We start from the raw sequence: 27,059 nt of genomic DNA on the forward strand, positions 1-27,059 counted from the left end.
TGTCAGAGATTAATATGCAAATGAAATCAATGATTAAAATCAATTTTTAATGCTTTAATTAAAGTCTTTAAAACTCACATGTTTAACATTCATAATAATGAAAACTGTTTCCTGTTCTAAAACATTGTGAGCTGCTTATGAAGTTGGCATTTTAAGTACTTATATAAACACATGGATCATGTTTTATAGCTTACAACTTGCCTTTTCTCAGCAAGAGTGTTTTAAATTACAGTATTATAAGTAATAACTTTTTCAGATACACTGTTTGATTGCAGGCTGATGTCTACAGTGTATGACCCCATTATGCCTATTTTAATTCAATTCATGTAGTTGCATGCCTTTCAGTGTGTCGTGACAAAGGACTGATTTTCTAATTCCATTTACCTGTCTGGAGATGTTGAAAAAGCTTTGGGACACAGAGTCTGACGCTGTCTAGCGCCGCCCAGTTGTCCTTTACTAACCAGCAATGATTGACTGCCCAATGTGAGTTAAATAAAGGGAAACGCGCCATTTGCTTCCAGAAACTTCTCTAATTAACTCATGTTTGCTTAATAAAATCATTAAGCTTAGGAAAAATGTAGGGATTGGTTTGAAATTTATATGATTTATGTCATATGAAGGTCAGGCTGATATTATTATTTATTATTAGAGGTAATCATTTTATTTAAAAGTATATATGCTTGTTTCATTATTTTTTTAGAGATTGTATAATTATAATAATAATTTCTCTAATAATAATAATAATATTAGTAATCTATCTCACTAGGAATTGACATCAAGTGTTGATTGCATGATCAGCTTATCCCTACATATAAAAGGCAAAACAACACAAAAAAAGCAGTCCAATAGACAGCAAGCTGATAGACTTCCCCCGTTCGTCTCAAATCTGCATGCAGACAACTACTTTATGGATATTTGGGTTTCCTCACCATAGCAACAGAGCTGCAAAACCGTACCGTACAATCTCTCATCACACACAGTCGTGCCTGGGATCGCACGGCACGCGGGAGAGAGAGGGAAAGGACTCCGCTTCCATGCGCTTAAATCTCTGGAGGAATTTTTCTCATTACAACCATGACAGTTCACTTACAACAGCACCCAAGAGCCAAGGGTCATGTTCACAGTCGCCGATCGAGCAGTCGTTCCTGCGTTCAACTGAGAGACAAATGGAGGGATGCAACAATTTCACTGTTTGCTCACCATGACGGAGGCGCTCTGTGCTGAATCCTTTTGTGTCACGCAGCCAAGCTTCTGTCCTCGCCTCACGCCTGTGGGTTAACTGCCAGAGGAAGGCTGGAAGAGCCCCCTCCTCTTCCACACCGCCAATCTGCAATTTTTACTCAATCTGCCTCTCTTGTCTCGGTTTACCTCGGTGTGCGAATATCTCCACCCCTTTCTCTCACTCTCTCATGCTTTCTCTCTCCCTCCCACAGCTTGCTATCTCTCCTCCCCTCGTGCCTTCAAAGCCAGTCTGCTCGTCACTTTAGGGCTGCTTGCTAGATGATCTCTCGGAAAACAACATCCGCTTCTATCTCCGGCAGCTCCATGTCGAGGCTTCTTTAGGATTTTTTGTCCAAGGCAGCAGGATGCTGATGTGCCGGCACTGATTCTTCTACTTACCTTCTCATTTTCCCCTTTCCCCTTCCCTCTCCTAATCTCCTGCCCTCTGACCTTCATCACCACCTTTCACCTGTTCCCTTCTATCCCTATTCCCTCTCTTTCTTCGTCCCTCTTTCTTGACCATGTTGCCATGTGTCTGCCGGTTCCAGCCTGTCCTTGCTTTGCTATCCTTAACTTTCTTTACTCAAGGGGAAAACTGTCCAGCGACCTGCCTGTGTCCAGACCCTCACACCGTAGACTGTAGCGGACGAGGACTTACCCATCTTCCGGAAGAGATCCCGTTGGATGTGAGAAGACTGCTGTTGGCCGACAACTGGATCCCACGTATTCCCTCGGACTTCCTAGTGCTCTTCAGTGACCTGGTCTATCTTGACCTCCGCAACAACTCGCTGTCACGCATTGAGCCGGGCACCCTTAGCACTTCCTCCAGGTTAGTTTTCCTGGACCTCGGCTGCAACAACCTGACTGAGATCCCCAAAGGGACTTTTGGAGAGTCGAGGAGCCTAATTAAGTTGCGCCTGGGCAATAACCCCTACTTAAGCATGGTCAACGAAGATGCCTTCACGGGTCTCACATCCCTGCGTGAACTTGAACTAGAACGCAATGCTTTATCTGGGCTACAGGTGGGTGCCCTGAGCCAACTGCCCTCGCTCCGGATGGTACGGCTAGAAGGCAACCCTTGGGTGTGTAACTGCAACTTTGCCAACCTGTTTACTTGGCTGATGGAGAACAGTCGCAAGCTTCCTCATGGTGAGTCCTTGAATTTGACATCTGTGCAATTATCCCTAAAGCTAGCTTGCTATTATAGAGCCATCTAATTGTTGCATAAGCTTTACTGTACGACATGATTCTCCTATTACCCTAGTTTAAATAAGGGACCTCTTTCATCTAAATATAGCTCTTTTCCACCCCCACAATGACTACAAGGGATTTCCACACTAATGACAGACAATTGAGGACAGTACAGAAGCATGGTGATGCCCTGACCTTTGCAAAGCTCGTGATCGGTTTGTGATGGTCAGATGTGCATCACACATATGGTAACGCATGCTTCAATCAGCCTGGTGTGCGTCTGTATTTGATATATTATTAGCCAGTTAAAGACATGGTATTTACAGAAAGGGCAGCCATAATCAGTCATCTTTTGCTGTAATAAACAGTTTAATAATGTGTTTGTCATTGTATATTCAGGTTTAGATTTAAATGTCATGAAGAAACTACTATAGTACTCCCCTTACCATAGTACAGTTTTTGGTAGATTCAGTATAGCTGCTTGTTCTAGAAAAAATGTACAGGCATTGTCTCTAGACATAAAGACATATTTTGTGTGCATATTTTGTGTGCCTAAGGGAGAGAGAGAATTAAAGAGTACATCGTACTCCAGAGAAAGGGTCACAATAGCAAAAATCGGCTTATACAGAAATTCGTCTCATTGTCTGGTGTGAAGAGCTCAGAATTGTTCTGTGAAACGGATAATGATGTGGCTGACGTCCAGGGAATTTCCACCAGACACTTATTTCGTAGTCACAAAGATGTCTTGTATTAGAAAGACGCATGTATTTATCCTCTCGGGGGCTTCTTTCTTTATATTGCCAAATATAAAACAAAACATAAACTTAGTAGCTGCATGTTAGAATATAATATTGCTATTGTTTTATAACATATATAATAAGCTGTATTGAAAGCATTGTACCTGTACAAACATACGTTTTAACAAAATTGGGACACCAAATGGGTTGTAAATAAACCTATGCTGGGTTGTTGTTACCCAACCATAGGCTGAAACTTACCCGTTTTATATCCCTATCGTGTTTATATAAATATATATGTATTTCTCTCTTATGTATTTTTCCACAGGGGTTTTCTCCTAGGGTTTTTTTCATGTATACGTTACATACTACGCTCGCTTGTAAGGTTTATTCTTAGCCGCTGTATTCTGCTTCTTATATTATCTATTATTCTGTATTTTCCCCTACATCTATTCATGTAAAGCTGCTTTGAAACAATTAACAATTGTGAAAAGCGCTATATAAATAAAATTGAATTGAATTGAAACAACCCAGCACTTGGGTTGAAACAAACCTAGGTTTATTTATGACCCAACGGTTGATTCTGTCCATATTTACCCAAACATGCATTAAAACAACCCAACATTTTTTACACTGGATGTACATTATGTAGTTTTCAGTGTTTTGTTGTGGACAAATACATTTCTAATTCCTTTTCCTAAACGTAAGTAAAATAGTAGTATTAAACAACTGGACATAAACTCTTAGTCACATGTGTCATTTCCCTGTAGATAAAATGGAAAACCAATCATCTGTACAAACATTATATCTAATGGGCAAACACCACACGACCCCAGAGCTCCATTATCTGTCATTTAGCTTGAACAGATGAGCTTCTAGCCCTGTTTGTTTACACACGAACCTGACCTTGTCTTGTGGGTATTTTAACTTACTGTGATGCAATAGTACGTTATGAGTTGCTCATAAAGAGTAAGCACAGAACAGCTTGTAAAAACCGATTTCCATTTCTTTATGATGCAACCGCTGTAAAGAGAAAATCACATTGACTGTCAACTCCCCACCGGCCGCTGTTTTCATTACGTTCACATTCCATTTCCCTTGGCTGATGAGAATTTTGATTTGGGCATTGAAAACAAGTTTAGTGCACCGGGTAAAATATGATATCCCTCAGTGGCTCCTGCAAATAAATTGATCATGGGCTTTCACAGAAGTCATTAGCAGCTGTAATGAATTGTAAAGAGCCGAGAGCCAAGCATACATCAGCATCAGCGTCCGCAGCAGTCCGGGGGCAAAAAATGAAGCCAAGCCCTCGGTGTACCCGCACTGATGCACTCTGAATTGAGTTAGGAGCACGCATCTCACCTCATGTTTATTACTTATTTCTGCATCACTGAGCTCTTATAACTTCAGGGCGTTAGCAGCAGGTTAAAACTACAAATAGTCTAAAGTGACCTTTAGAATATGCATATCCAGAGGACTGGACTGTGTTTGTCTCTTACATGCTATTTATCTCTGCATGATATACATCTATATGGACTTTACTTACAGTAGGTTTTAATAGGATTTTGCACCTGCATTTCTTTGCTAAATTGATGTATGTAACAAAAAAAGTGTTCATTAAAGCAGGGCTCAAACACTGATGATAGCATGGATAGTGGGCAAGGTGAAGCCCCAGGACAGCCTGGAAAGACAGGTGCATACATTGAGACAGAGGGTGAAAATGGTCACTGACTCTACAAAATTCATTAGACCTTCAGAAAGATATCCTTGATCGATTTGCATCAGGATTATTAGCTGCTGTTGTGAGACACACAGAAGTGAGAGAAAATGTGTTAAAGGATTAGTTCATTTTCTTTAAAAAATCCAGATAATTTACTCACCACCATGTCATCCAAAATGTTGATGTCTTTCTTTGGTAAGTCGAGAAGAAATTATGTTTTTGAGGAAAACATTCCAGGATTTTTCTCATTTTAATGAACTTTAATGGACCCCAACACTTAACAGTTTTAAAATTGCAGTTTCAAAGGACTCTAAACGATCCCGAACGAGGCATAAGGTTCTAATCTAGCGAAACGATTGTCATTTTTGGCAAGAAAAATAAAAAATATGCACTGTTAAATCACAGCTTCTCTTCTTTCTCCAGCTGTGTGACGCACCGGCGCAACCTCACGTAATTGCGTAATGACGTCGAAAGGTCACGTGTTACATAATGAAACGCACATTTGCGGACCATTTTAAACAATAAACTGACACAAAGACATTAATTAGTATCATTCCACATACAACAACGTCGGAACAGTCCTCTTTCTCTGCACTTGTAAACACTGGTGCATAGTTTTGCATACGTCATCCGTGACCTCTTGACGTATTACGTGAGGTCGCACTGGCGCGTCACATGACCAGAGGAAGATGAGAAAGTTTAAAAGTGCTTTTTTTTGTCAAAAAGGACAATCATTTCGCTAGATAAGAGCCTTATGCCTCGTTTGGGATCATTTAGAGTCCTTTGAAACTGCAATATAAAACTGCGTTAAAACTGTTAAGTGTTGAGTTAAGTGTTGGGGTCCATTAAAGTCCATTAAAATAAGAAACATCCTGGAATGTTTTCCTCAAAAAACATAATTTCTTCTCGACTGAACAAATAAAGACATTAACATTTTGGATAACATGGTGGTGAGGAAATTATCTGGATTTTTTTTTTTAAATAAACTAATCCTTTAAATACTACTAATAGGGCATCTCTACACAAAGTAGAATGAAACCGTCCGATGAAACCCTCTATAAATGTATACTGAATCCGTGCACTAAAGTGACAAACAGTATAAGATGCTCTGTGTTTCCAAAAAATGAACAATTAATATTTATTCTCTCTTGTCTTGACTGGTTAACTTCTGTAACCTTAATAAAGATTAACCTATATTTGTATTATATAGTAAAGATACAGTATTATTTTATTTAGCTTCTATACCTTAAATTTCAGAAAACTACAGACCAACCTGAAAATAATGAACATTTCTAAATAAATGGCAAAATGTTAAAATTAAGAAATTAAATAAAAATAAAATAAAACATTTTTACAGAACTAAATGTTTTGTTGTTACACAGAGAATAAAGTACCAAAAAATTTACAGTTGGGAACCGGTACTGAATTTCAGGTACCTGCACTGCTATCGTACCAGTTAAAATGTGAACGGTACACAATCTTACATTGGATATATACCTTCCACAGATTTGTTTTGCCCTAAGGACTGCTCATGAAAGCCTGTGTTTTAGCCCAGCGCAGATGCTTTATGGGTGAGAGCTAGCTACTGATTGTTTAGATAACACCATGATCTGTCGGCCTGAGGACCTGCGGTGTGCGTTATAGATGACTCATGTACGAGTGGCCCTAGAGGCTAGCCATGAAAGACAGAAGCGCTACAATGATTTACGCTCAATGCTGGCTACATATATCCCCTGGGATTTAGTTTATTTAAAAACGCACCCCAAGTCTGATGCAAAAGCAAGCTTTGCAACCAAACTGGCTCCACTGTATGCAAGTTCTTACCGGGTCACACAACGCCTGTCTGATGTAGCCACTGTTGATAATGATCAAGAAGTAAGTGTAGAGCATGTGGTAAATCTTCAACCCATTCACACTTGGCGGTCATCTGATTTACAAATCACACCAGTCCCTGAGCAAAATGGTCCTGACATGTCAGGCATTGGTCAGAGTACTCAGGACCGGGTATTGATATGGATTTGGACCTAACCCCCTGCATTGATAGGGAGGAAGAGAGGCGAATTATGTGTCTATTGAACTTCCTGGATTGAACGAGATGGTCATATACTGTAGATCTGGGATGAGTTGTGGGTGAATAAATTATGAGAGAGTTTTCATATTTTGGTGAACTATTTGGTGAAGTGGGAGAACGAGAGGATTTTATAGAATCTATATACTGTATTCTCCCTCAAGGTTCAGGCTTTATGGAGTTTTAAATCATCTAAATGTCGTAGCTGTTCTCTTCATAACAGTGTAATGGTTTATTACCCACTTAAGCCTTACTGTTGAACCACTGGGCACACTAGAGATACTTTGCCTCTGTCAGAAATACAGTTCCCTATTAGATATCCAGTGCATCAAAGCTCACCGTGGATTATCCTCTTAATGAGAACATGGATTTCTTAACAGCAGGAAACGTCAGTTCCTTTATTCCTAGTAGTATGAGAAAAGTGATAAAGGAAAGAAGTGTTTGGAATAAAAACTGAAAAAATCCCTGTTGTATTTCGCATCACTGTTTGATATCAGAGCTAGCTTCAGAATAAAGCATTATCTAACATTGTGCTTAAGACAAAATGTACAGTAGTTAAACGAAATCTTGTTTTTTTATTACACTCTAAAAATGGTGGGTTGTTTCAACCCATGGTTGGGTCGAAAATGGACAAACCCAACTGTTGTGTTTGAATTAATCTAGAAAATTATTGGTTAATTTAACCTAGCAGTTGGGTTTGTCTTTGACCTAGCCATGTGTTGAAATAAGTCAAACTTTCTTATGCTGCGTGCACACTTTCAGCTACGAGCAATGGAAGCTTGGCAACTTTGGTGACACATCGACAGTGATTGTTGGTGACTGGAAGTGGGCGTGTCCATGCGACAAAGTTAAGACAATTTTACTTCACACAAATGATGAGCGACTTTCAAGAGCGACTACCAAAGGAAGTGAAGCAGTGCAGTTCACGTCATCAGTCTCATTTGTTTATAATTGGTACTGGGACAACCAGAATTTGGACCACCTCCTAATGACCTCATTTAAAGAGACCGGCGTCACACAGCAACAACGAGTCGAAAAAAATTAGTCGACAGACTCCTTAAAGGATTAGTCCATTTTCTTAAAGTCGCCATGAAACGGAAGTAGCGATTGCCTTATTTTCCCCGTGGTGACGTATATCCGAATGAAACGGCTTTTGAGATGAAATAAGGCAGGGCTGGATTTGAATTTGTCCATCGAGATCTGATTGGATCGTTTGAAGTTGGGTCGTGTTGCTAATTGCTAATCACTGCGATCTTCTCCCGGACCCCGCCCACCTGCCATACTTTTGACCGGAAGTGAAGAGAGATCGTTTTGAGGAGGGGAGGAGATTTGCATTTTTGATTAAAGATTATGAGCACACACAAATTTTTAAAAAATAATGAAGCTCACAGATAAGTCATTTGTTAATAATACCACAATATTAAAAATACATATATAGTTTTTCATTTCAATTTCATTGCGACTTTAAAAAAATCCAGATAATTTACTCACCACCATGTCATCCAAAATGTTGATGTCTTTCTTTGTTCAGTCGAGAAGAAATTATGTTTTTTGAGGTAAACATTCCAGGATTTTTCTCATTTTAATGGACCTAAATGGACCCCAACACTTAACAGTTTTAATGCAGTTTAAAATTGCAGTTTCAAAGGACTCTAAACGATCCCAAACGAGACATAAGGGTTGTTATTTTTGACAAGAAAAATATGCACTTTTAAACCACAACTTCTCGTCTATCCATTGACACGCCAGCACGACCTCACTCAATACGTCATCACGTCAAGAGGTCACGGATGACGTATGCGAAACTACACCCCAGTGTTTACAAGTGTGGAAATGAGGACCGATCCGACGTTGTTGTATGTGGAATGATACTAATTAATGTCAGTTTATTGTTTAAAATGGTCTGCAAATGTGCGTTTCATATATGTAACACGTGACCTTTCCAGATCATTACACAATTACGTAAGGTCACAGGACTGGAGATGGACGAGAAGTTGTGGTTTAAAAGTGCATATATTTATTTTTCTTGTCAAAAATGACAATCGTTTCACTAGATAAGACCCTTATGCCTCGTTTGGGATTGTTTAGAGTCCTTTGAAACTCCATTGAAACTGCAATTTTAAACTGCATTAAAACTGTTAAGTGTTGGGGTCCATTAAAGTCTATTAAAATGAGAAAAATCCTGGAATGTTTTCCTCAAAAAACATAATTTCTTCTTGACTGAACAAAGAAAGACATCAACATTTTGGATGACATGGTGGTGAGCAAATTATCTGGATTTTTTTAAAGAAAATTGACTAATCTTTTAAGTCAGTGGCGGCTCGTGACTGCTCATTCGAGGGCCGCAAATCTGTTCTATGCGGACCGCAAGGGTTGTGAACAACGACGCAGAAGTATAAATGAAAACTACACGTAGATGCACACCTACAGTGTATAGAGGCTACGGCGTAGGTCCTACGCAAAAGTATAAATCACCCATTAAAGTTGTTTTCAATAGCATTGTCTTAATAATCTGTATATCGAATATTGCTTCATCAGTATCACAGCACCCCAAGCATTGTCACTCAGTGATGTTTGACAGATGGATGCTCATTTAGAGAAGCTCATCTGTGAGCATCAACACTCAGAATAAACCAGAGCTCATTACAGTCAATCACTGCCAGGTCTGATTTATATCACTTTGACCAAATCACTTGAGCTAATGGTCACAGGAATCAATTTTTGAAAGTGTGAAAGCAGCTTATCATGCTATCGGAAAGAAATTGGATTGTGTGGAAGAGGGATGGAAAAATGTCTTCGCACACGAAATATTCATGATTTAACCAAAAGCAATAGGCAGGCAGACAGACAGATTCAGCATCAGTGTTTGTTGTATGTTTGCGGTTGCTGGTATACAACCAGTGTAGACATGTTCTGTGCTTGTTTGCGCTGGTGCTCACTTTCACACGTTCTGATTTCCCCTGTGATCGTGTGCCCTAAACACAAACTAGGCTGCCTGGTGGAGTGAACTGTGATGGATAATGGCTGATGTAATGATTTAATGGATGGATGGGCCTTTAAATGTATAACCTTTGAACTTGATGTTTAATAGAGGGAAGAATTGTGAATTGTTTGAATATGAGAATGATTTTAGTGAAATAACTTGAAATACACTGTGTCCTCATGCTCATGAGGATGTGCTTTCTCAGTCCACCTCCAGCCTCCGCTGTGAATCATTCATGAGGGAAACAGGTGTAAACATGATCCACCTCTTTCATCGCCGCTCATGGTTAAGAACAAAGTCCATTTATAATTTATAATTGTGCCCTCAGGCCGTCCTGACAGTTGCCTTTTTAACCGATTTACAACCAGTGTTTTCCACCCAAGACACGTTAGATGAAACCTTATAAAGTCATCTCAGCTTGTTGATTTATTAAGTGTATTAAGATAGGTCTACACCTGAATGTGACTGATTCTTTTATCCGATGCAAATCTCAGCACATCTGTTTTATTAATGTGTTCTCTGGAGATCAAATCTGTGACCTTGGTGTTGCTGGTAGTACAAAGCTGTACCCGCCGAGCTGCAGGTTCACAATTTATCTTTAGTCTACATACAGTACCTGAAAACCCAGCTGAAGTAATTTTTTGGTGATTTTTTTTGCATAAAATTATCCAACATAATGTAAATAAAATATAATCTTTAAAGATCGAAATTAGTGATGTTTGATGATCCTAATCTTATAATTAGATTATGAGACTATAGCCTGGATTTCACAGACAGTGTTACATATGACTTAAAGGGATAGTTCACCCAAAAATGAAAATAATGTCATTAATGACTCACCTTAATGTTGTTCCAAACTCGTAAGACCTCCGTTCATCTTCGGAACACAGTTTAAGATGTTTTATATTTAGTCCGAGAGCTTGTTGACCCTGAAAATATACGTATGGTATACTGTTAATGTCCAGAAAGGTAATAAAAACATCATCAAAGTAGTCCATGTGACATCAGTGGGTGGTTAGAATGTGTTGAAGCATTGAAAATAGATTTTGGTCGAAAAATTACGACTTTATTCAGCATTGTCTTCTCTACCGCGAGACTAAAGCCCGATTTATAGTCGTGCGTAAGTTCTACGCCATAGCTATCCGTAGCCTGTGCGTAGCTCTGCGTAGCCTGACGTGCACCTCGCAAAATTTTTAACAGCGCGTCAGTTCTACGCGGAGTGCAAGCGCTGTGATTGGTCCACCAGAACCCCTCCCGTCAGGTAAAAAAAGTGCGTCATAGGTATTTCCGTTTGCGACGGTGAGAACAAAGATGAGCCAAGTTGAGAAGTGATTTAACTCAAACTGCAACAAAAGTCGCTGTTTATTTACTTCCATCATTGCTGGTCTTCTCAAATCATACACACCTTGTTGCTGTTTCTTCTTCGTTTGTGGGTTAACTAGCCATGCTGCTTCTTCTTTGACAGTCGTGCTGCTATTGTGGTTACACGCGTGTGTTTGCACGTCGACGCGGACGGCGATGCAAAAGTATAAATGAAAACCAACGCGGAACCTACGCCGTAGAACCTACGCACAACTATAACGAGCCCTTAAAGTCCCATGACAGCAGTGACGCGGATGACGTATGACGTGGCTGACGTGGCTGACGTGTTATCTGGTGCGCCCCAGCTGTTTTTTTGTGCGCCTGGGCTTTGTTTACAGTCTGAGGGAGACACACGCTGTAAGTTTGAAAAAAAAACTTTGCAAACATGTGTGAGGATAACACGTCATCCACGTCACTGCAGTCACGTGACTTTAGTCTAACGAATGCGCTTCACAACAGACGCGGAAGCGAAAACAATGCTGAATAAAGTCGGATTTTTTTTTTTTTTTTGACCGAACTGTATTTTTGATGCTTCAACACATTTTTATTGACCCACTGATGTCACATGGACTCCTTTGATGATGTTTTTATTACCTTTCTGGACATGGACAGTATACCATACATAGATTTTCAATGAAGGGTCAACAAGCTCAGACTAAATATAAAACATCTTAAACTGTGTTCTGAAGATGAACGGAGGTCTTACGAGTTTGAAACGACATGAGGGTGAGTCATTAATGACATTATTTTCATTTTTGGGTAAACTATCCCTTTAAAGTTAAAAAAATCCACAGTCTGGTTATTTATCACATTTAAAATATAACTGCAGAATGATTTTTTTTGTGTATAATATGTGCCAGATATTACCCTACCATCTGTGATTATCTTGGCTAAACCCCAGCCAGCATGCTTTGCATACTTTCTGCATATATTCCCATTATGTAACCAATGACAAATATGTCTACACGCGTGTGGTATAATCTGTAATTTTCATTTAATGAAACTCTGAATCCAGACTGCCATGTGGCGTGTTTCCACTGCGAGACTTTGTGTGTGTTTATTTACAGTAAGTATGCATAAACTATGTCATGGCATGCGAAGTATGCACTGCTCGGATCATTTGCATGTGTCTGTGACATCACAGAGTTGCTCATTGAGGGAAACCCCTCCTGATGGGAATGAGTCACATATTGAGAGCTTCCTTATTATTACTATACTGTGATATATTGCTCACTCCATCTCTCTCATCATTCTCTGCCTCTCCTTGACCTTTATCTCCGCTTCATCTTTTGCACTGATTTTCTGTTTGTATGCTAATACATGCAAAATCTTAACATTATGAGAGCTCAGTCACACAGCTCGTGTGAGAGCTATTGAGTAGCTGTGTAGTATTACATAATAGAGTGCCATCAGAGTTAAGCTGAGGTCAGGCATGGCTGTCAATATGCTGAAATCCACACCGGCTATTCATGAGACGACGGCCAATGGTCTGAATGGAGTTGGGTTGGGTGCCAGACTCCAATATCAGGCTCAGTTTGGCCAGGTAAATCAATCGGGAGGAAAAGCGTGTTAGCCCAGAGCTTTCGGCCTTCTTACCCGTCGCTAATCTTGAATTTAATCCATCAACTGCCAACATCACATGGCGGTTTGTCTAATAACACCTAAGCTGTTTTTACGGTGTCACAGATTGCTCACTTGTTCACTTCCTCACTGTTTTCTGATTTTAGCCATTAAGTTCATCACATACTTTGTGTTGCAAAGTTTTTGCATATAATAATACCTTACGTTTTCAGCCTTTTGGTTTCACAGATAGCTTTGATAAAGTGAATTTTTGCTACTGTTTTTATCATGCCCACTATTTTTGCTTATAGCTGTTAATAAAAAAAAACATCTATGAATATACCACAAATATGAATGTGGTATTCATTTGCGTGTATCTTAAAAGTATCACGGTATGATACCTCAGTATACCATGGTACTGTATTATCATTTCCATTCTCCAGAGAAAGTGCCATTCATTCTTATTAATGTTTGACATTAAAACAGATTTGAGGAGTGAAATATGGATTTAAGTGAGATCATGAGTCCATCAAAAGGAGCTTTGACGAAGTCTAATGGTGGCGTGCTGGCGTTTATTTTTTATAACTCATAAAAGTCAGGATTATTGGCAATCGAAAGTGCCAAACTATTAGTGTGTATATACTGCTCAGATATTCATTGAACCAAGGCCTTTCATTTTATTCGGGTAATTTACCTGCAAAAAAACAACATTTTAAGTTGTAAGATTAGAGAAAATCCCATGGTTTAAACTCAGCTGTTCTGCATGCATGTTAAACAGAAGACCTTCTTTTGACCCTTATATGAAGAAACCTGAAACCATCAGGCACAGCACGTCTCAGATCCTCTCATTAAAAGTGAGCAAGTGCGATTGTTTTCCTCTGGGTCTGTTAGCACTATTCGGGTACCTGACCCGTTTCAGGTGTTCACAGATCTGTATTCACACCTGAGGGTGTGGACAGGACCTAGTCAATTTTAAAGTATTTGCTGTGTCAACATGTACTGTACCTTAAGTAAAAAGATGCTAAACTTTGAAACAGAAGTCATTTGACCTAAATTTACACTGACATACTTTTACACACTGCAATGCATCTAGTATATAGAGAGTCCCCAGTGTCACCTGCCAAGCTGAAAATACCATTAGCTGTGGTAGCATTACTCTACTATGTCAAAGATTACTACAACTTAAATAAAGAAAGTGCACGGTAGAGTATTTATGTAGCTCAAATAAGTCAACCCTATGGCTCTATTTGCATAATATTATGTAATGGATATGATTTGCATTAGCAGAATATACATTTACATTTCTTCATTAGCAGAGAATCTAAAAAAGCCCAGGTAAATCATTCTGATAGCAAAATGGGAATGCAAAGAATAATTAAACGCTAATAAAGTAAACAAAAATCAATAATGTATAACAGGTTCAGTCTGTACTTTTCTAAATCAAAGTGTAGTTTATTTCTGATGACGAGCTAAATAAATGACAAGTAAATTCACTTCCTACATATGTGTCTTTAATTTCTTTCCTGGCAGCCAAACCTCTCCACACAGTTGTGATTCATGCTCATCGTCTTCCCTCATCTTAAGCAAACCAAAACATTTTATTTTCGACAAGGTATTTGTTTCGGAGATCAGTTTAGCCACTAGCCAAACCGATAAATAAGTACAGATTGTAAGTTTACTTTAGTTCAGGTACGTAACCGCGACAACTCTCGCGTGTCCCTTTTGTACCATTTAGGCACAAATATGTATAATTTGATACCAAAATGTACCTCTGAGGTACTTATATGAACTCTTTAGATGCAAAAGAGTACTTTTTAAATAGGTATCGCCCCAGTGACAAAGACCATTTTTGAACATTTGTCTGTGTAGATTTATGTTAAGGGGACATTTCACAAGACTTTTAAAGATGTAAAATAAATATTTTGTGTCTCCAGAGTACATGAAGGTCTAGCTCAAAATACCATATAGATAATTTATTATAGCATGTTAAAATTGCCACTTTGTAGGTGTGAGCAAAAATGTGCCGTTTTTGAGGTGTCCTTTAAAATGCAAATGGGCTCTGCACTAAATTGCAGTGTCATTGTTGTATAGTGCAGATTAAGGGGCGGTATTATCCCCTTCTGACATCACAGGGGGAGCCAAATTTCAATTACTTATTTTTTTCACATACTTGCAGAGAATGGTTTACCAAAACTAAGTTACTGGGTTGATCTTTTCACATTTTCTAGGTTGATAGAAGCACATGGCACCCAATTATAGCACTTAACCATGGAAAAAGTCAAATTTTCATCATATGTCCCCTTTAAAAAAAGTGACTATATATTTGGACAGCTGTATTAAAGAGCTTTATTTTAAACCTAAACTTTGGAAATGTTCAGACTCATGGCATACACTCCTCTTTAAATATTAAGTGCTATATAAAATATCTCTGCTGAATAATGTTGTCTGCTCCACTTTACAGCTCTTTATTGAGAGGGAAACGTGCCGATTCTATTAATAAAAACGAGTTTAAATCTAATATGTGTTGTATTTTAAAATCAAAATGATAGAATCACGCACATCCAAATTAAATACCGGTGCAGGATCAAATAAATATATAAGTATTTTAAAAACAAAATGGGTTCAAATATGTCTTATTATTTGCCTTCATGAATAAAACACACATGAATAGAAAAAGTATACAAATGTCCTAGAACTGGCACGGCTTATGAAATATAAGTATACTTTTCACAGACCCTTTTCTTCTCCAACACGTATTTCTCATATAGCCGTCTACCCAGGCCACTCGGTAAAGTAAGCTGTGGTGGAAATAAATCACGTTGAAAGCGTAACCAGGTCACAATGCATTGAGGTCAAGATTTTTTCCTGCCGCACTGAGTATTGATACATTTTTCTCCCTCAGAGTACAGAATGCACTTCAGAGAAAATAGAAAAACACAATTACATTTTGAACAGGTATATGAAGTCTTAAGATGCAGGAGGAGACAGGTAGAGGCGGGGTCAGACAGAATATGGCACCCTTAAAGTGATAGGCCTCTTGAGTGTTGTGAAGAAGCTATGAGAATATAAATAAAGGCCATTTATCTCATTCATCCTTTAGTGAGTTAGCATGACCTGTAAACACATATGGACTGCTGTCTCACATTACACTTCCTCTTGGTGGTGGAAATCAATACTTCAGCATATATCAGTCTCTCCAGAAGAACGTGGACATGCTATTACATGATTCAACGCATAATCAGTCTGCATATTTATGCCGGAGCCGCATTTTTTCAAATACGCTGCATTTTGCATCATAAATTGCAGATTTCTGAGTGCAAAATATGCGGGGCTTGCATGATTTTATAATCTCCAAATTTTCGTAGCAAAAATCACATATATCTTAGCAGAAAGTTGAAAATGTGCAGCCATGCCCCCTGTTGCCATGGGAACATTATGAAGTGATCTGATTATGTGACGTGAAAATCATGGAAAAGCTGCAAAGTTTTTGCAAGTTCCCGCAATTTTTGCAAGTTCCTACAAATTTCATCCCATAAAATTGCATAAATATCCCACACACTACATCGCATTTTTTAAGAAAACGTGCCGCAAGATCAAGGATTTTTGCCCACAACAATCACAAAAATATCAGCGTTTTTCTGGAAGGACTGATATACGCTATAATTTTTTGGGAAGATCATTATAAACTTTATTCAGCTTTTGCCCAAACGTATATTAAATATAGATCATTCGCTTTTGACTAGCTTGCTTATATCTGATTTTATATTTTTGGATAAAAGCATGTGCCAAATACATAAATGTAATGCATGTTCTCACAGGTTAAATCAATACATGCATGTGCGTTCACAACAGACTTTAAAACCTAAACTGTGTTTTGAGTTGTACCGTCCCCTCCATAAAACTGCATTTTGCTCCAGCAGCATCCACCCACCAGTTTCATCAATCAGATCAGTGTTATGCCTTATGTGTTTTTGGAAGTATTCTCACTGTTATGTTTTGTGTTGTTTCATTTACCATGCATGTCACAAATGTTAATGTAACCTATAATGGCTTTTTCACATTGGAGACATGTCATGGTTAGTCCTGGCTGTCATTGAGGTCTGGTTAATGCAATAGGAGCTTTCATCAGACTAATATCTTTCTGTGAATAATATCCTGACAAATTCAATGGCTTGCGAGTCTGTGGTTAAGAGCCATCAGTCAATGACTGTTTGTGATTAGACGTCGACATGTTTCCGGTTTAATGTGGCCAGTTGCGAATGATTTGTCTGGACAGAGCTGCCAGAAACATTTGCACTTGACAGTCTATTGCAAACTAATTCAACAATTATATAACCGTAATAAAAGCGCTTAGCCAGCTTCTGCCACAAGAAAGAAGCCATAAATGTAAAAGCCTATAATTACAATGCCTTCGAAAGGCTTTTGTTTTACATCAAATCCTTATGAATTTGTTAAATACAGTAGACCACGCTGTAAAACATTGTATAGTGAATTTACAGTACTGGCTACTGTTTATTATTCCTGTTAGTTCACTATAAAACTAATCTGCATGATCAGTATCATCAGTAGTAACAAATTGAGATGCTGGAGACTTCGGACACAAATCTACTTCTACACCAGTTCTCTCAATCTAGATACTGTTGCAAACATCTGATTTAAAGGCGGGGTGCATGATCTCTGAAAGCCAATGTTGACATTTGAAATCACTAGGGTTGTTCAGTTTCCAATCCCAGTATCGGAAATGCGGCCGATACCACTAAAAATAGTAGACACCCCCTTACTGCTGATTGGCTACTCTGTGTTTTGGTACTCGGCCCGACTGCCTGTTCCAAACTGTTTTTAAAAAATCATGCACCCCGCCTTTAATTAATAGTTAAATCATAAGCTTATTGTTCTGGGGTAAGAAGTGGGGAAGATGTCACACATTCACCCAGTTTGTAAGGGCATTCATGTGTTTAGAAAAAAGCATTGTTGTGAATTGCCTAAACAACAATAATGCATGTTGTAATAATAAAGTGATTCCTGTTTGTGAAATATTTGTGAGGAAAACAGAATGAAAATCACTACTGCACAAGAATTTCAATTACTATACTACAAGTCCCCATGTTTTACCCAACCACTCATTTCATTATGTTTAATTTCTCAATGAACTTCATGATGAAGGACTCGAGAGATTCGCATTTTGCAGTATTTTGTGCAATGTTTTATGGTAAAATGTTTGACTCCTAGAGTATTTTACAGTACAAGTGAGACATTAGATTTTTTCAGACACTTTTCTCATCTTCTGCCGTTGTATGACTATCCCACACAAACTGTGAACTATTGCTGGATATAGTTACAGCTCCCACACAGAAGCTCACACGCCCGTGCATCAGATGACCTGACTGTTCAATGCAATGAGATCGAACTCTCATTCCTCTCTAAAAGACACTGAGCTTTATTAATGTGACAGATTTAAAGTAAAACCCCCCGTTGCTTGTTTCATCATCTGCAGATCTTGCTGTAGACACGCTCCTGCTGTTTTATTTCATGTTTCTGCAAGCGTTACACTAAGGTGACACATCTTTCTTGATATTATCTTCGTAGCGCATTTAATTTTTTATTTCCTCAGTCATTTATTTTTATTTCTGCTCATTTAGCCTTAATGTTTCCGCATGAATTCTAATCACAATCTTATTAAGACTACACAAATATATCATTTACATTTATTGAACGCAAACTGATTAAATAGTGTCAGTACAGTGAAAGTTGTTATTCCTCTCTGTGGATTTCATGATTATGAGCTGTAGTCTTAAATGTCCTTGATTTAGTCCCATTAACACACAGCAGTGTATCAGAGGACTCATACTGTGAATGTCTCTGTGTGTTTAACTTTCGTTTTGAATAAGTGAGCGATGGCCGTTTTATTTTCCCCTTACATTATGTTCAGGTCAAACAGTGGCATGAGTACAAATGAAATCTGATGTTCTTATACAACGGAATGGAAATTGACACAAGTCCAGGAATTCAATTTGTGTCAAATGAAATCTAATCTGGATGGCCGTCCAGTACTACAGTCCTTACATCTATTTTGTAAACTAATACTTTTTAGGTCATTAAATTGTCTCAGTTGTGTATTCAGGAGGCAGTTCAGCATCCATCTAATAAGCTTAATGTTATCCTTAGATATCAGTATTCAGATATTCAGACAACATGCAAGGTTCTTGTATTCACCATATAGTTTAGAGCAGTATTGAATGTTCTTACATAACTATACTATGGTTTTACTATAGTAACACTGACTTTAGTTAATGCAGCATCAGAAGAGGTGGACTGAGGGAATCTACCTCATATTTATTACACCCATGGCAGCCGTAGTTTATACATTTGCAATATGGCCAAATTGTTCTACTTTATGGCTGGAGCCATGCCAAAAAAGACAAGGGTCATTTAGTACCCAAACTGTGGTCACAATGTTAATGTATTCTCTACATTGTAAAAATTGCTTGCTGCACTTAAATGTGTAAGTTTAAACAACTTGAATGAATTAGTAATTTCAACTTTTTTGACTAGGTAGGTAGAAGTTACTATAAATTATAAAGAGTTTAATGGGTTGAAGCCCATTCAACTATTTTTTTGTAATTTATACCAACCCCTCAATAGCAGGCCAAGCCCTTGGGGTTATGGGGCCCTAGGTGAGACCATGAAAATGCTTCCCACTGCTGTAAAAATTTTCATAGCACTGCAATTTGACAAGTGAAATTAAAACACACAAAAATGAAAATTGATATATTTAAGTGTAGTTTTTATTAAGTGCAAAATATTAAGCAATGTTATTATAATGCAACATAGCTACAGTACTGTATTTATCAATACAAATATTATTGATATTAATAAAAAATAATTACAATAGGGTGATATAGTATTCTGTATACTGTTTTTGAACCTTACTATAGTATATTTTTTACTATGTAAGAATTTTACTACAGTTTACTACAGTAAATTATGTAGTATAATAGTGTTTTTTATATGGGTTCATTTAGAAAGGGTGAGGAACATTTTTATTATGGTTTTAAATTAGCATACGCATAAACAATGTAAAGCTGAAAATACTGTAACTCTTTACAAGGTCTCATTTGTGTATTTCATTTAATGTATTATCTTACATGAACTAACCATGAGCAGTACATTTGTTACTGTATTTGTTAATCTTTGTTAACGTTAGTTAATAAAAATACAGCTGTCAATGGTTTGTTCAAGTTAGTTCACAGTGCATTAACTAATGTTAACATTTGAATAATGTATTAGTAAATGTTTAAATTAACATTGACAAAAAAATGCTTTATAAGTGCAGTTCATTATTAGTTTATGTTAACTAATGTAGTAAAGTAATGTTAACTAATAAACTTTATTGTAAGGTATATTTTTCTTTATTGAAAGATGTAACGTAAACATTACGTTGTTATACAATACTACATTACCCATAATCCCAAACATTTAATTTCCAAGCATGCGCAATGAGACACACCTCCACAAGTGCAAGCGCGTCATTAACATTATGCAAATTAGCCCACTCTGCTCCTATTTTGTAATGTTTTATGTCTTTATTTATACTAATGTTTTGTACTTATTATCATTTTACTGTTGATTGTTGTGTGGAGAATTTATCATTTTATTAAATCCCTGTTTTTTCACCTACCATCTCTGTGATCCTTATTTTAATCAATAAGATCCCTGCATAATGCCTGCTGATCGCGTCCAAGAGATTTGTGCATTGACAAAATAATGTTATGCGTGGAGGGTCCTCGTCTTGTTGTGGAGCCTGTATTGCCTGTTGGACAGGCTCACTAGTCAAGAAAGTTAAAACTACTTGTTAAACTTAAAAAATGTTACAGCATAGCATATTATTGTATGTCAAATGTGTCATTTAAATATCTTTCCATAGCCAAACCCATGGTTTAAATGGGTTGTTCCAAATATTTTGGGCATTGTAGTCTATGTAGATCTAAATATGTTCCTGTAGCTCAGCTTGCATTCCCAATGGGTTGGATTTCCAGGGAACACCGAATCTGATCAATTAATTATTTGGATAAAGGTGTCTGCCAAATCTAAATTGTATGTTAGTTTACTTTATCTGTACAGTATCCACATTTATCCAAGCACTTTATATCCACCATTAATAAACTGTGGTAACTTCTCTTATTCTTTTATACAGGTATAGAGAGTATGGAGTGCTCTTTGCCCACCGACGGTCGCCGCGTGCCTCTCACCCAGCTTTCCCAGGACAGTTTTCGGGAATGTCAGATGACCCTGACCCTCACGGATTTCCTCATCATCATCTTCTCGGGCATCTCCGTCTCTGTGGCCGCCATCATGGCCAGCTTCTTCCTGGCGTCAACCGTACACTGTTTCCAGCGCTGGAGCAAAGGAACCAAAGGAGATGAAGAAGAGAGCGAAGAATGAGGAGGAGGATGAGATGAGTTACCTTTAATCTGATTCAGAGCCAAGACTTGGAGTAGCGGAGAGATAAACATTAAGACTCTGCTCTGTGGTCACCGGCTTCTCAGTTGGACAAATGTATCTGGTGACAGTGCTACTAAAATGACTAGTATGCATTACTGGACTTCTGGTATGCGGGTAAGCCTTAGTATGCAAACATCCAGGGATTTCCGTGTAACAGGAGATTCTTGAAGACCTTGTCCTCCAGTAACATTTTCAGTGTTGAATAATATTGTCTGTAGAGTTTCTATTTATGTAGTAAACACAGTAAAGGCAGCAAAATAAAATTGTGCTACTTGTTAATTGTGCCAAATTAGCACAGGCAGACAGCAATGGACTGATCTACAGAAAACAAAGTCATAAAAAGCAGGTAGAAGTCAAATATATCAGTTATAGCTTTACACAGCCAGTATTTGTGACAGAAGCCATTTAAAATAGGAGAAGAGGAACTTGGATTTCAAAAGGCATTACCTAAATGAAAAGACACGATATTTAGAATAGTTTCGTGTAAATAGCCGTGTCAAATAATGCACTTTAAAATGGTTTAAGTTGCTTCCGCCCTCAAACCACTAAGTGGACTGGCTTGGCCCAGATCTGCCAAAGAATGCTTAGACTGAGGGTCGCTGCGTGGTTCATGTGTCTTGGAATATAGATTTATTTTTCTTTAAAGATATCCTGTGATCTTAGCAAGATTACATTTATTTAGCATACTTATATTTACCCTTAATGTGACTTCCAAATACTATATTTATGAGATGGAGATAAGTACATACTACTGCTTTACAAATGTCTTAGTGTCCTTTGTGTCTTAAAGATATATTGGCATAATGAATACAGTGGCCCTGCTTATTTGGACTTTTAAGCCACACTTAAAGTAAATAAAATATGGTAATGGATTAAACTTTAGCACAAGTGCACTTTCAAGCGAAATTATTCACAAAAAGATGTTAATTTGACATGAGATTATCAAACAATATATAGCCTATTCCTTTCTAAATTAAAGGGATAGTTCACCCAAAAGTGCAATAATGCACCCTCATGTTGACATCTATAGTAAGAAAAAAATACTATGGAAGTCATTGGGGCTTCTGATCGGTTCGGTTTAGTTACAAACATTCCTTAAAGTATCTTCCTTTATGTTTATCAGAATAAAGACATTTATACAGGTTTGTAACAACATGAAAGACAGTAAACTTTTTTTTGGTGAACTATCCCTTTAAAGGACAAAATATGCTCATTAAACATTTGATTTTTACAGTTTTGGAATCCATTCAACCAATCTCCGGGCACTACTACTTTTAGCAAAGCTTAGCATAATCCACTGAATCTGATTAGACCATTAGCATTGCGCTAAAAAATAACCAAAGAGTTTCGATATTTTTCTTATTTAAACTCTTTTGTAGTTACATTGTGTACTAAAACCAACGGGAAATTAAAAGTTGCGATTTTCTAGGCCGATATGGCTAGGACTATACTCTCATTGTGGCATAATAATCAAAGACTTTGCTGCCTTAACATGGCTGCAGCAGGCGTACCGTAGTGATATTACGCACTGCCCGAAGATAGTCCCCTTGGTACCTTTCAATAGCAGGGGACTATTTTAAGGCACTGCATAATATCACTACACCTGCTGCAGTCATGTTAAGGCAGCAAAGTCCTTGATTATTCCGCCAGAATGAGAGTATAGTTCCTAGCCATATCGCCTAGAAATTCGCAACTTTTAATTTTCTGTCGGTCTTAGTACACAATGTAACTACAGAACAGTCACGTTTTAAATAGGCAAAATATCAAAACTTTTTTGGTTATTTTTGAGCGCGATGCTAATGGTCTAATCAGATTCAATGGATTATGCTAAGCTATGCTAAAAGTGGTAGCGCCAGACCCGGAGATCAGCTGAATGGATTCCAAAACTGTAAAAATCAAATGTTTAACTCAAGGGGAGCTGGAAAATGAGCATATTTTCAAAAAAGTGGAGTGTCCCTTTAAGACTGAACTCATGGACACTTCATAGTTGTTGTCAAGCTCAATAGATGGGCATAGTTAAAGTGCTGAACTACAATGTGTTTACTATGTTAGGAAACATCATGCATCTTGTACAAATAACAATTTTCCATTTGGTTGTCCAAAAAGTCAATTCTGTGAAAAGGTTTAACATAATTTCCCTGCACATATTTTATTATGTGATGACATTCATATAAGTATGGCTTAAGTGTCCAAATATTTTTTGGGGCCACTGTACATTCATGTGTCTTTGTCAAGTGTCAATTAATATTAATATATTATATAACTACATGTCATACATTTCCACATACTGTCAGTATCATCAAGAAAATATTTTTGTCAGTATACGCCTTGTTTGAATGATAACCTACCCTTTCCAAACGATTGAAATGGTTAACGAATGTCAGATAAAGACCTTTGATTGTTTGTCTTTGCTTTTCTTTATACACTCGTAGAAAGATACAAAAGTTGTCACAGGAACAGTACAGTACCTTTAAAAAGTTTCAAATATGTACCATTTATGTACTTTTTAGGTACTAGCATGTATCTTTTAGGGACCAATGTGTACCTTTGAGGTACCAATATGCACCTTTTAGTGATTCCCCAGTGATAACTTCTGTACCTTTTTTTTATCTGAGAGTGTATACACTGTATGACCAAAAGTATGTGGATGCCCAAAACCCACACCCATAAGTCTATGTGTTGTGTTTCATTTCAAATCAATTTTCCTTTTGAAGGTTGTGGGTAACAGCTTCCTCTTTTGACTGTGCTCTCTCATGTAGACACAAAGCATCAGTGAGGTCAGGGACAGATGTTGAGTGATGCGGGTCTGGCTCGCAGCCAGCTTTCCAATTCATCCCAAGGGTGTACATTAGGGTTTAGATCTGGGCTTTGTGTAGGCCAGTCAAGTTCTTCCACACCGTGAGTCAGTAAATAATTTCTTTATGGACCTTGCATTGTACACAGGGAATTGTTATGCAGGACATGAAAGGGCCCTCCCCACAATGTTGCCACAATGTTGGACGCACTCAATTCTGTAGACTGTCATTGTCTGATGACAATGCCGTAGCATTAAGATTTAAGGGACCAAGCCAAACCCATTCACTTCAAGGGCGTCCACATGCTTGAGGTCATGTAGCGTGCTTGCTTGTTTCGTTTAAAGGGCTTTATGTGTCATGGTGAATCAGGTGATTTTTTTAAAGTTAGTTTATTAAAGGGTCTTTTGCACAATAATAAGTATTACATTCATTAATATCTCATGTGTTGACATATTTTTCTGTTCCCACTGCTGCTGTCCGGGAACAGATGCTGTGGATGTGCTATTTTGAGAACACGTGGCTATATTTTCCCAGTATCACAACTTCCTTTTTGCTAAGCATGAATAATTAATTGGATGTGAGAAATGAAGGAGACCGTGTGCTTGCTGTCTAAGATATTTTATGGGAATGGAAGGGCCACTGTTTAATTTGTTTATTCTGGGAACATACATTCTGCTTGCATGCCTCAGCTATCATATATTTTGTTGGATGTCAGAGGCAGGTCTGCATATTGATGTAATGTAAATTAGGACTCATATGCACAATCACATCTTTTAAAGCTGGACTGTAGCATGATATCAGCAAAAAATCTGCAGCTATAATATTTATGATATTGTATGATTTCATATGTTTTTCACATATGTACTTAAATAGTTGTGTTCAACCATCCCCGAAATTCCAATACATGTTTATGAATATGTATTTTGTGTGTTTGTTAGTCAAAACTGGCATTGTCATTACTATTTCAATAGTGTTATAGACATCTCCCAGGCCATCATATGCAAACTGGGTTGTTTTTAACCCATGGTTGGGTCAAAAAGGAACAGACTTTATTAACGGGTTATAAATTAATCAATCAATCTCACAGGAAATAGTTACGTATTTACGAGGAGGCCAATTTGTATGAATTTGTGTGAATCGTACAAAAAAACTTATGATTGATAGAAAAAAGCAACAGTAAGTAGGGGAGAGCGGGGCACAACCTAACACTTTTTGGTTTTGGCTCAATCATTCAAAAAATATTTGAGTTTGATTAATTATATTTTTACACAAGCAACACACACATCTCTGTTACAAATGAAAATTTTAAGTTTGTTTCTGGTACTTACCATTCGTGGACAATTACATCAAACGTGACAGAAGTGCAAACGTTACAACTTCCCCCATAGGTGCGGTTAAAAGTAACAGGCAGGGTGTTAGTTGTAACACTTGCTTAAAATTAAGTTTGCAGGCAAATATTTCAATACAATCTTGTCTATATGCTTGAAGTGGATATTGTTTATATATATATCTGTCTATAATAGACAGGTATCAACACTGTATTCATTCATCCAGCCCTTTTCTAACAATAGTTCAATTATAAATGGATACAAATGTCTAAATATGTGAAAAAAGCAGCACAATTATGACAAACCATACTTTCAAAATCAAATTCTGAGATAGTGAGCATCAAAGTCTGATTTTAGCCATTCATTTCATTATGATTTCAATTTTTGGCGTGACCTTATTCAATCAATATTAAAGATATGAACAAAAATAAATTTGAACAAAAATAAATATGATTTTTGATAAGACAGGCACATTTATTTTGTTGGCAGCCAGCAATCATTCGTGTGTAGCCTATTTTAAGCAACGGCAAGAATTACGCTAACGTTAACGGTTTTCATATCGTAAGTGCTGAGGGGTTAGATGTAACACAGCGTTACAGTTAACCACGCTGGGTCAAAATATTTTTAAGCCCACCAAAAAAGATTCTAAGAGCTGCAGACATATTTCAAAAGATGCTATGTTTTAGTCAACAAGACTGATTAATATGACATAGCACTGGATTTGGTATCTTACCTTAAAAATGTAAAAAACAAAAACAAAACATATGATGAAAAAATGTACTTACATGCCATCAAAACACTCGTTTATCAATAACTCTCTGGAAAAACATTATACATTTCCAATAATTTGCAGGAGATCGTCTTTTGAACAATGTAAACAGTCTGTGTTCCAACTAACCCTGCGTTAGTTTTGCCCCGGGCACCCCTACCATCCCTAACACAGAGTCAAAGGGAAATTGTACTAAAATGCTTGAATGACGTCATATGAATTTATAGAAATTGTCCACCTTGTAAAATACGTATTAATTCCTTTGAGATCGTGTTGAAATTAACATATTCTGGGTTGTTTTAGACCAGGATGCTGGGTTGTTTTAGCCCATGGTTGGGTCAAATATAGACATTTATTGGTTAAATTACCCTAACAGTTGGGTTTTCCCCTTTTTTATAGGTTATAAATAACCCAGAAATTTGTTTTGTGTTAAATCTGCATAAACTCTAAAAAAAATTCAGCATTTTTGTCAAATCAACATAATTTGTTAAGTTAAAGTAACATAAAAATATAAGTAAACAGTTTCAACTTGTTTTATAAATAGTATGTTGAATTGACTAAGTTGTTTTAATGCTGCATTCTTTTTACAGTGAGCAGTTGGGTTAAATTACCCCAGAAAATGTTTAGTTTTTACCCAACTATGGGTTAAAACAACCCAGCATTTAGAGTGCACTTTCCTTTAGTGTTTGCAATGACACACGATTTGTTCATTTTCAATTCAGTAAAGATGCATAATGGCCCCTTTTGGCCCCATTCTGAATACAATTATTGTGTCGGCAGATTGACATTGCAAATTGTGTCACTATAAATGAGGCACATCTTT

The 27,059-nt window shown here is 37.5% G+C and overlaps 1 protein-coding gene across 2 annotated transcripts; it reads left to right on the forward strand.

The window, feature by feature from the left end:
• Positions 1–772: 772 nt before the first annotated feature.
• LOC135718851 (leucine-rich repeat-containing protein 38) lies at positions 773–26,518 on the forward strand. Of its 2 annotated transcripts, XR_012335054.1 has the most exons (3): positions 773–2,370; positions 21,037–21,458; positions 24,627–26,518. XR_012335054.1 is itself a non-coding variant. In XM_065241174.2 (2 exons), the coding sequence occupies exons 1-2, from the start codon at positions 1,743–1,745 to the stop codon at positions 21,282–21,284; spliced, it is 876 nt and encodes a 291-aa protein (XP_065097246.1). In that variant the 5' UTR covers positions 773–1,742; the 3' UTR covers positions 21,285–22,636. The 2 variants fall into 2 exon arrangements, 1 of the variants encoding a protein (XP_065097246.1); XM_065241174.2 differs by lacking the exon at positions 24,627–26,518 and having other exon boundaries at positions 21,037–22,636.
• The last annotated feature ends 541 nt before the right edge of the window (positions 26,519–27,059 follow it).

This window comes from Paramisgurnus dabryanus, chromosome 14 (assembly GCF_030506205.2).
Source record: "Paramisgurnus dabryanus chromosome 14, PD_genome_1.1, whole genome shotgun sequence".
NCBI lineage: Eukaryota > Metazoa > Chordata > Actinopteri > Cypriniformes > Cobitidae > Paramisgurnus > Paramisgurnus dabryanus.

Bases quoted from the DNA above. Each gene is read 5' to 3' on its own strand.
- LOC135718851 (XM_065241174.2), top strand. From the start codon at position 1,743: ATGTTGCCATGTGTCTGCCGGTTCCAGCCTGTCCTTGCTTTGCTATCC. The intron at 2,371-21,036 runs GTGAGTCCTTGA...TCTTTTATACAG, and splicing joins CAGTCGCAAGCTTCCTCATG to GTATAGAGAGTATGGAGTGC.